Source organism: Kickxella alabastrina, assembly GCF_025024165.1.
Source record: "Kickxella alabastrina strain RSA 675 chromosome Unknown BX661scaffold_46, whole genome shotgun sequence".
Taxonomy (NCBI): Eukaryota; Fungi; Kickxellomycota; class Kickxellomycetes; order Kickxellales; family Kickxellaceae; genus Kickxella; species Kickxella alabastrina.
In genome coordinates, this window is record NW_026251517.1 from 35,383 (window position 1) to 46,004 (window position 10,622).

At 49.7% G+C, this 10,622-nt stretch overlaps 4 protein-coding genes across 4 annotated transcripts; all 4 read left to right on the forward strand.

Annotated features, from left to right (window-relative positions):
* Positions 1-204: 204 nt before the first annotated feature.
* BX661DRAFT_201168 (histone-fold-containing protein) lies at positions 205-609 on the forward strand (the record flags this gene model as incomplete). The annotated part of the gene is made up of 1 exon (XM_051538475.1): positions 205-609. The coding sequence occupies one exon, from the start codon at positions 205-207 to the stop codon at positions 607-609; it is 405 nt and encodes a 134-aa protein (XP_051388585.1).
* Positions 610-4,670: 4,061 nt separating this feature from the next.
* On the forward strand, positions 4,671-5,280 carry BX661DRAFT_201171 (uncharacterized protein; the record flags this gene model as incomplete). The annotated part of the gene is made up of 2 exons (XM_051538476.1): positions 4,671-4,945; positions 5,193-5,280. 2 exons carry the CDS (start codon positions 4,671-4,673, stop codon positions 5,278-5,280), a joined length of 363 nt encoding a protein of 120 aa, XP_051388586.1.
* An 873-nt stretch (positions 5,281-6,153) lies between these two features.
* Positions 6,154-6,456, forward strand: BX661DRAFT_135229 (cytochrome b5-like heme/steroid binding domain-containing protein; the record flags this gene model as incomplete). Its single annotated transcript, XM_051532650.1, has 1 exon — positions 6,154-6,456. A coding segment is annotated over one exon (303 nt), but the record flags the coding sequence as incomplete, so codon positions are not given.
* Positions 6,457-9,529: 3,073 nt separating this feature from the next.
* Positions 9,530-9,817, forward strand: BX661DRAFT_147041 (uncharacterized protein; the record flags this gene model as incomplete). Its single annotated transcript, XM_051533205.1, has 1 exon — positions 9,530-9,817. The coding sequence occupies one exon, from the start codon at positions 9,530-9,532 to the stop codon at positions 9,815-9,817; it is 288 nt and encodes a 95-aa protein (XP_051388588.1).
* Positions 9,818-10,622: the final 805 nt, after the last annotated feature.

Here is a 10,622-nt window from a genome sequence, read left to right on the forward strand (position 1 = left end):
GCATTTTCTATCAACCAACCGCCCTTGCTCATATATAAACAGCCGGCAAGCGCCGCCATCTCATTTTTGCTGGTTTTTTTTCTTGTGCTTTACCAATACACATTTTCATTCCACGCTTTTTCTTCAGTCTCCTTTCGCTCTCGAGCAAACACACAACCACAACACACAACCACCCTCCCCTCACAACACTCACTTTTAATCACAATGGCTGGTGGCAAATCCGCATCTGGCAAGGCCGGTATCTCCGCTTCGGCCGGACCCAAGTCGCGCTCGAGCAAGGCTGGCATCCAGTTCCCTGTCGGCCGTATCCACCGTCACCTGCGTCGCGGCAACTACGCCCAGCGCATTGCCGCCGGTGCCCCCGTCTACCTGGCCGCCGTCCTCGAGTACCTGACCGCCGAGATCCTCGAGCTGGCCGGTAACGCTGCCCGCGACAACAAGAAGACCCGTATCATCCCCCGTCACCTGCAGCTCGCCATCCGCAACGACGAGGAGCTCAACAAGCTGCTCGGCAACGTCACCATCGCCCAGGGTGGTGTCCTGCCCAACATCCACGCCACTCTCTTGCCCCAGAAGTCCAAGAAGGCCAACCCCTCCCAGGAGCTTTAAGCGCATTTTTCACTCTAATTATCAACCAACCTGGTGTGTTGTTTAATTTTTCTATGTTTATTGTTGTTCATTAATGCTCAGCGATAAATTTATGTACAATAAATTGAATTGAAGTTTTAACACTCTTATTTTTGTCTGGCTCTGCTTTGGATTTGTGATTGAAAAATTGCACAAAGGGTCCAATTTTTAAGGCGAAAGGGGCAGCAGTAAAAAAGAAACAGGTCGATCAAACTTTGTGCAAACAAGTTATTTCATTTTTCCTTCCGCGTTTTTTTCGAATCGAAATGAAACCATTTTGTTAATTCAAATTGGCCTTTATTCCTCGTTATCTTATTTTATTAATTCCAATTTATTTTTTTGCAATGGACGGACGCGGCAATAAGGACGCAGCAAACTTTTTTAACAGAATAAAAAATGTCGAGGTGCTAAAGTCGCCATACCCTCGCCACCTGGGGCAGCCCAGTCGTGGCTCAGGTCTGACCGCCTCAAGCACACGGCCTATTATGACTGGAAATGCCATCAGCGGCGCACCACCCGGGTCAATGCGCCCAATCTCCACACACAACGCGCCAACATGGCACCACCCCATTCCGCGACATGGTGAAAATGCCGTGTCGCCCGCCGATATTTCCAGACGTATTAATGGTGGTCCTGTTTTTGACCATAAGATGTCTGTGTCTCACCGCTCGCCGTCAAAGTACCCGGTATCTGTACAGCCGATTCGGACGCGCCCACACTCGCTGCCAGATCAGCGGTTTATCCCCGGAAGCACCCTGCCAGCACACGTCCTTGCTGCCAACACAACACAGTGCCATATTAATAGCTGGTCTGCTTACCTGGACTCGGCTAGGGGAACTGTCAGCGTTCACGGGAAGATCATGAGGGCTGATGGGCGCCAGGCAGTTCGGCGCAGCTCTGCCATTATAAAGGTGGTAGATAGCCGCACGTTGCTGACCAACAAGGGTACCTATTACATGTTGGTCGGTCCTGCAGACATCGAGGCTATGCGGTTAAACGGGTTTCCAGAGCACCTTATTCCATATTTTGCCGAGGGGTTTCCTCAAAACTGGAGGCAGCTCATTGAAGCGGATTTTGGCAGAAAGTCCCCTGGCGCGCATTACGAGGCGCCACCAGCCTCTGCCCTGAGGACAAGCATTGCTTCGAAGCAGAGCCCGACACCCTTGAGGCGCGAAGAGTCAACCGAGGACTATGCTGGATTTGAGAGCTTGCCCTCGTTGGTGCTCAGCGATAAAACATACGCACAACAGACTATTTTTTCCAGGTCGCCAGCAGCGGCTAATGCAGAAGCTAAGTCACGCAAGGCCTCTTCGGTCTACAGCAGCGGCGCCAGCTTGTTTGCTCGTGGCGGGTTCGGAAGATCTGTGCCTCAGAAAAACAATCAGCCAAGTGCCGAAAAACAAGCAGAGCTTGTGCTTGAAGAGTCGCATTCGTTCGAGGACGGTGGTATTGACAGGATCACGGAGTGTGACGAAGAACAGACCTCGAGGGCTGACACCGGGTGCGAAGATGCAGCAGTTACCGCCGATGAAGGTCAAAACAGTCCCATACCACAGTCAAGCTGTACAACGGGCCTCGATTCTGAGGACCTACATGACTCACCGGAGTTGGTTGCACGTCGGCCGGCACTATTAGAGTCAATCGAGGAAAATGACATAGAAAAGTTGGACAAGATGTTTGAAAACGCCAGTAAGCGTTTAGTCCCAGCACGATCAAAGCCGGCTGCGTCTTCTGCCAAGCGAAATGTACCAAAGAGAATTATCAATAGCTCCGACGAGTCATCCCAGCCATCGCTGACTTTAAAGCCAAATTTGGACTCGACCTCAAAAAAGGAGAGCAATGTGTTTATGGACACCCCGACGAAACAGTCCCGGCGTAAGGCCACGCCGACAACGCCGACAACCAGATCTTCGGCTAATCGCGCGCCAATAACGCCTAAGGCGTCTTTGCCATCGGGCCAAGCGGGCACTCCCACATCAACGCCTCGCAAAAGACCCGCCACAAAGCCTGTCTCTACAAGGTCCAAGGCAGCTCAGGAAAGTGCGGTCTCAGCGGTATCGGCCGCTGAATCGGATGATTTCCCGCAGGATCTGCCTCTGGATCTAAATTCTGACTCTGAACCAGACAAGGAATTAGGCGACAGACCAGTGGATACGCCCAGTTCAAGCACCGTCACGCCCAAGCGAAGAATTGTCAAGTCGTTCTTTAGGTACACAGAGCCCAAACCTTTCTCTACATCTGTCACTCGTTCAGGGCGCAAGGTGCGCAGACCGCAGGATTGGTGGGCCAACGCACAGGGACATCTCGATGAGAGCGGCATCAGTAACCATGCGGAGCCGAGTATTAAGTTCAAGTGGGGATCGGGCGAGGCAGTGGTCGTCAAGGATGGCAAGCGGGTGCGACTGTCTGACTACTATCTACAGGGTGGCGACGACAAGCCGCTGTTTGTTGCTGGTAATGAATATGACCAGGAACCACATTCATCTTGAGCACTTGGCGAGAGAGCATAATTAAATTTTTTAAAATATATTTGGTGCTCGCAAAATTTACTCATAAAATATGGCAATATGATAAATTTATTAATAAGGTTTACTGATCAATATCTTGATGTATTGCTGATGCGCAGTGCCGAAATGACGACATTATTACAGCTTTGTATTCAGCTTCGGCAAGGTTACTGTTGTCTCGAGAGTCGTGCAAATATCATTTCCATTAACGAGCTTGGTCACTATAATGATCTCGCCCTTGCTGTTTGGCTCCTCGACAACTGCATCAACAACGACGCCCTTGCTGGCCACACGTATGCCCTTGCGATAGTTGATGTTCCAGATAGTGGTAGCCACATGCATCATACTGACGCCAGTAATTTTGGTTAGCAGGAACGAAGAGGCATTGCACAATACAGTTGCTAAAACGCCACCATGTATGTAATACTTTGGCCCAGCAATGTTCTCGCCAAAGTCAATTATTGCAGCCATTCGCCGCTGCGCCATGCTCAACAAACCAGCCTTGTGATCCGCAATACCAAGGGGCAAACAGTTCATAACTTGGCTGAGTGCAAGGAGATTATTGTTGTCGAGAGCTTGTACGTCGGGCGCATCGATCTGCGGCAACCGAATTTGGGAATTGTCAGAGCTGGAAGCTTTGGCCACTTCAATTTGCTTGGGCATTTTTGTCATCGGCACAAATACGAATATCATACGGGCAACAAGCAGCAGCTTAGCAGTCTCTGCATCATAAATCGGGCATTTAAGGACAAACTTGCAATTGGCATCATAGACGACCTGAAGCTTGAAGTAAAAAAGTCTGGCGGCTGGCGAGAAGCCCTTTCTGGCGACGTTTAGGTTCACGGTGAATCCAAGATGAGTTTTTGCTCGTGGCGTCAGTGACATCATATGTAAAACCAGCTCTGCACCGGTGTTATCTAGCAGTGTGAGAAGTGTGGTCTCTTGCACGGGCTTGGTGCTGGGAAATTTGTCGCTGCTGTTAAACTGCCAGAAGCTCAGCATTTGTTGGGTTGACGGCGAAAAATAAATATCAGGAGTATCAGTTATGTGCTCGTCAAGTATACGGTTATTTATGAAATCCGATGAGCTAGCCTCCCATTGTGCTTGAAACTTTAAGGGAACAAGATCATCTATCTCGCTGATTTCGCGTTGGATATCGCTGTGCAGAGCGCGGCCAGGCTTCATTATAATGAAAGTAAATTGATTTATAAAAATATGTATTGTGAAAGTAAACTAAAGAAAAGAAAACTATCAAGGTCTGAGTACGCAAGACAATTTTTATTTTGTTTGTCTACGCCTCTCTTCTGACCCCAAATGTTTCCTTAATAGTGCTGTGCGCATATACTTTTTTTAGCTCAAAATACACAGAAAGTGGAAATATAAGATTTTTCAATTAAATATGCAAGTATGCTGATCCTTATAATGTCCACTATGCAAATCAGCTATTTGAAAACGAAGAATTATTGTATTGATGCCTGTAGTGAACAGACAATGCAAATGGTACCCTGACGCATATCCGGACCTAGAGATGCATCTATGGCCCGTCGCCTGGCTGTTGGATCATCGAGACAGGGCCACATGTTCATGTGTCCACGACAGAAATGCACAATTCTGTTGCAAAATGACTTTAATTGGAATCTTTGGGACCCAGCCACAGATCCCCTGGCTGAGACGGTCAATATACTTCAACTGTATCCAGGACCAACACACGCCATACTGGAGGAACTCAAGAAGCCTGTGGACACCCACTACCAGAACAAGAAGCTGTGCTTGGGTATGAGGCGCGGCTGGAAGGAGCTGGCAGAGGACAGGTACACAATGTTAGTCAAGAAACTCTAATATGATTGCACAAGAACAAGCAACGGTGTTCGTACACGAGATTGTAGATAAACAGAACGACTGGTACAAAGGGCAGTGCGACTTGCAGGTCGAACGGGAAATGAAGGGATGCTTGACGCCTGAAAAACGCCGGTTGTTGATGATACTTCAATCTCAACAAACACATTGACTACCAACTTTGCCATGACTGATGCTCTAGCTGGCAGAGCAAGTGCTCAGGCTTAATTTTACCAACACCCTGGCGAACACTTCCATTGCCAGGCAATTAGATCCAGGTCTGGAGAAATCCCAATCACGCAGCCCCTAGAATAATTTTCGTTATAGGGACATGTAACCAGGTATGCAATATAACCCATGAGAGACAAGGTGGCGTGGTAGACAATCGGCCTCATTAATTAACTTTGGTTCATGCTTTTTTACTTGTTTTATATTTCGCAGAATGGATCTATTTTCTCGCTTTCTAACATTACTGTGTTGGAAAACCCCATCCAGCAACTACACAAAAAACTGAAATTTTATAGAAGCGCTGAGACTGAAAATACAACCAGATATTATTAAGTTTTCACTATACATTTCCAAAGAATGTGAAAATCCTCTTTGCAAGCATAATATTACAGTAACAAAAATACGAGTACAATAAAAAAGACGTATAATAAGCAAAGCAGCTAGAATTTGATGCGCTGAAAAAAAATCCACACTTTGCCCAGAGAAAATGTATTCATAGATCCACTTGCTCATTTGACGAAGCCCTGTCCTGTGTTAAAAAAACTAATGGCTATAACCGCCATGATATGTGGATAAATAAATCTGCGCGCTGCCTGTGGGGATGAGTAGCTGCAGCAGAGGGTTGCCTCCTTGGCTTCGCGCTTGGACGCGGCCTTGTACTTAATTTCCTATCTCTTGCAAAAGGTGTTAACGCACTGCCTTTTAACTAAATGTAAAAGCAAGTGCATAAACAATCTCCAAGGTTATCCCGAAGGTTGGGGGTTTGCCACAGTGGTTTATTTGGTTTCAGGCACAATTGCAATTTAAAAATCATCCCCAACTTGCAAATCATGCAGTGTGTGATACATGCATCATTTTTCTTCCTACTACATAATTTTTATACTATACACTTTTTTATTACTTTACCCCAATTTCATTCACATCTGCAACAATGAGCGACAAGCAATCACGGGTTTTCACGTTGGAAGAGCTGAGAAAGTACAACGGGCACAACGACACCACCCCGCTCATTCTGCTGGGTTTTAACGGCAAAGTGTACGACGTGTCAACTTCGCCGCAATTCTACGGGCCGGGTAAGAGCTACAATGTTTTTGCTGGTCGCGATTGCACCAAGGCACTGGCAGTGAATACGCTCAAAGAGGATGCTCTGCCTGGACCAAATGACTCCCCCGTTGACACTTCTGAATTCACGGATGCTGAGAGGCTGGCCATGAATAACTGGGAGCAGAGACTCTCGGTCAAGTACCCTGTGGTTGGAGTCCTCGGGGCGCCAGTAGTGGGCACACTCGAGTAAGAAGGAGGCTCAGCCCATATCAGGGGACTCTTTTGTCTAAACTTTTGAATTGACAACCGCTTGGAGACTGGCCTTGAGCAACCAAAAGTAAAGAGTTCAGTTGATAATTCCATGGGTCACAAGGCTTTTAAAGGCGCAGGCAGGCTCAGTAAGCAGAAGAGCCACAATTAGTATCGGCTGTTGAATAGCATTTTTGTTAAAACATGAAAAATATGGCTAAAAATGAAAAAGTAAAATATGAGGAAGCACCACGGGACGCAAGGAACTGAAAGGCGAAAAAATAAAGATGAAGATATAAATGGAAATAGCAAAGTGCAAAAAAAGAGAAAGAGAAAGAAGACAGAAATTAAAGAAGAATTAGAAGAAATGAAAATGCTGCGCTAGAGTTTATAGTATCAAAGAGATAGAGAGAGAGGCAGAGGTGGTCCAAACACACAGGTCCTTAGACGGAAAATGCGTGACGTAGGTTGCTGAATGCACACTGGTGGAAGAAGTTTGTGCTGCGCACGTAGCGGGTGCCTGCCTGGTTGCGCTCGATCTTCTCAAACAGGCGCACGGTGTACATGCGGATTGCCGGCGATGGATGGTAGAAGCCGTAGGCCAGCGGCTGCAGGCCGCCCTGGCTCTGCGGCAGTGAGGCTAGCAGCTCAGTGACCTGTTCGTCAGTGACGACTTGCTCGTCCAAGCGCTTGTAGATGGCCTCGACCTCGTTGACATCAAGGTTGGTGGAGTTTCGCAGGCAGTAGACCATGTGCGCAATGTCAATGCCGCGGATAAAGCAGCTGGCCTGCATGGACTCGTAGTCGGCAACGGCGTAGTGGTAGGCCTGGGTGCCAATGAACCCCTCAATGCGCGTCTGGTAGAAGCTGATCTCACGGTCCCTGCTCTCCTTGTCGCCAGGGGAGATGCAGTAGCCGTCGACGCCGCGGCTGTCGGCGGCGGCCATATGTGCGGGGTCGCCCAGACGCGTGACGCCGTCGCGCTCGTGCTCGTAGATTGGCACCAGCGACATGAAGCGGCGCACATAGTTCTCGACCTTAGCGCGAATGGCCACCTCGCCGTAGTGGCGCTCAATGGCCAGCATCAGGTCCTGGATGAATTCCGAATCCAGGTTGTTCCACTTATCGGGCTTGCCGTCGCGCGACGAGAAGGAGCGGTTGCGCGACAGTGTCACCGAGTCCAAGCTGCGGCGCAGCGAGTCCGTCTGCGAGCGCGTGTTTGCATTGGCAGTGCCCGGCGGCATGGCCAGCAGCGGGCTGACAATGATTTTGCCGGTGTTGATGTTGCACAGAATGTCCCACCACTCCGGGTGCTCCTCGAATGCCGGGTTGGTGACGCCGGCAATGTAGCCTGGGAACGACAGCAGCGTGTCGAGGTTGGTCAGGTTGGTGTATGGGAACGCGCGGTTGGCGAATCCGCGCAGCACACCGCCGCCGCCGCTGCCCAGCGCCACGGCCGCCAGAACATAGTTGGCCACCTCGCCGGCCGGTTTGCCGTGGCCCAGGAAGATGATGCGCTTCTGCGTCAGCAGCCCGTTCATCAGCAGGATGATCGAGTGTGTGTATTGGCCGCTGGACTCCAGGTGCGGGTGCGGCTGCATGGCCTTGCTGCCGGTCGTCGCCGACAGCGCGCCCGAGAACGTCGTCAGCAGCTGAATAAGCGAAAAGTCGCTGATCTCCTCCGGGTACACGGTCATCGGCACGCGGATGGGCAGCTTGACGCCCGAGTATACAATCTCCGTGTCAAAGAACCGCCTGTCCTTGTTGCGCGCCGACGCCGCGCGCATGCGGCTTGCCTCCGACACCGTGCCGCGCCGGGCCGCTGCTGCCGCCGACTCGTCGCTGCCTGATGTGCCCAGCTCAGCCAGCCCCAGCTCATGAGCCACGTCCAGCCGCTCCGAGTCCTGCGCCAGCGTGCCCAGCAGTCGCCGCTCGCACTCGAGCTGCACGAACCGCTCCTCAAACATGTTCTGGTCGTCGGAAAACCGCAGAATTGTCGTTTCGTGCCGGCTCAGCTGCGGCATGCACGACAGGTCCATTTGGTTGGCCGACTTGTACAGTTCGGCCAGTGTGTCCTCAGTCGGCGCGCGGTAGTAGTTCTCGAGCGCCAGCATGAGAATTGCCTGGTAGATGTGAATAAACCGGTGTCGCGTGCACACTGCCATTGCCTTGACAATTGCACCGCGCCGCACCTCCTTGTCGTGCTTTGTACGCACCAGGTTGAGCACGTACAGCAACGGCGGCCCGTCCTCCGACACCCGCCCGTTTTCGTCGGGCGCCTTTTGGTTAAGAAAAAACATTGTCCAATCGCTCTCGCGCGCATGCGCTCCGTCGGGCAGCATGAGCTCGGCCAGGTGTCTATGTCAGTGGGCAGAAAAGAAAAGCATGCAAAGGTCCATCAGCCTATTGTGGAACATACTAGGCAAAATTCACGTCTATTGTGCGCTTTTGGGTGTACGTACGAGTCGTCGGCCCCCGTCGGCCGCGGGTACTGGTGCTTCAATATAGCTCCGCGGTCAATATCAAACTCTGCCAGGAGAATGTACTCGACATTCCGCTGCTGCATGTCATCGTCGCGAGCTGCAGCGTCGTCGCCATTGCTGTTGCTGTTCGCCATAAAGCTGTCGTTGGTGTGAAGTGAAGAAGTTCTTTTCCGTAGGTGAAATTCAAGGCTCGAATGAGCAAGAAAAAAAGAGTATAAGGAGGCGCAAAAAATAAAATAAACAAATGCAACCAAATAGAATGGAATTCAAAAACAGCGAAACTGCCGTCAACAAAAGGTCATGCCGCCAGTGAGCCGGCCAGCTTTTGCAGCCAAACCATCAGCGCGTATAAGCACGGCTCGAGCTGCTCTGCATGTTTTTAAACTTAATTGAGCCGGTCGATTTTTCCGCTGTAGATTCGATTTTCGAAGATAAAGCGCTAAAAATCATTGTTTTTTTGCCCAGCTAATTCAGGACTTTTTTATTTCCATTCCATTCTGTGTACAATTACTATACTTTACGCGCATCAATACTCGTGGAATAAACATAATAATAATGTCGGTACATCGGAGCTACGTTCGCAGTTTGTACAAGAAGGCTCTTTACACATCGCTCGACTGGTACCCGAACAGGCTGTACTGGCGCCCGATTGCCCTGCAAATCCGCGCTGAATTCGAGGCTAACCGCGGAGAATCGAGCCCTGTCCGCATTCAGCAGCTTGTGCGCGAGACCGAGGACGCCCTGGAGGAGTACCAGCACCCGTTGCCATACAAATATATGACGGCTCCGGGCGGTACAAAATACGAGCGCAACAGGTGGTTCGAGGACAACATGACACTCTAGAGCGACAGCAGCAGGGGCCCGTTTGCGTCTATGCGCATCCTTTTTTTAATCGTATTGGCAAATTATATATAGAGAAAGTCTTTGAGAAACAACACTATGAGGCTGTGTTAGCGCTGCCTTTACTTTGAGCGAGGCAGCAGCAAGGGCGCTATTTGAAAGAGAAAATGTCAGGATCGGAGATATTACATGCACAATTTACATGCACAATTGGCGCACCAACCAGCAGATGATCAACGTTTCGCACTAGCTGATGTGCTTTTGGGCATGGCACATACAGGCAAGATCGTTGTAGGGGTTACCGAAAACGCAAGTCTTTGCTTAAGATTAAACCGCATCCTGGATGATTGTTTACAACAAAGTTTGGCCGAGAGACAGGGGTTTGAAAAGTAACGCAAGTACTACAAGCGGCGGACAAACCAAAACCACTCACTCGTTAGCTGCTTAATTCTCGATTTCCAATGCAAACAAAAGCAACCCGCGGGAGCCCACCATTTCCTCATGCACAAGAAAATGCCTCTCATTTTCCAAGCCATTCCGTTTACAAAGGAGGGGGGTAATTCCAAGAATTCCGTGGCTGTTGTTGACAAAGACAGCATAGAGTCAGCGGGTGGCAAATATTTTTTATTGTCCATTTTTTTCTGCAATGCATTGTCGCGCCCTAGAAAAAACGCACAAGGCGCTGCTAAAATATTTTCACCAGAATATTTTCAACTTGTTCCTTACTTTTTTTTCAACTAAATTTTCTTTTCTTACATTTTCTTCCCTTACATTTCTCCTTCCACTTTATACCTCGCCGAGGCCAGCG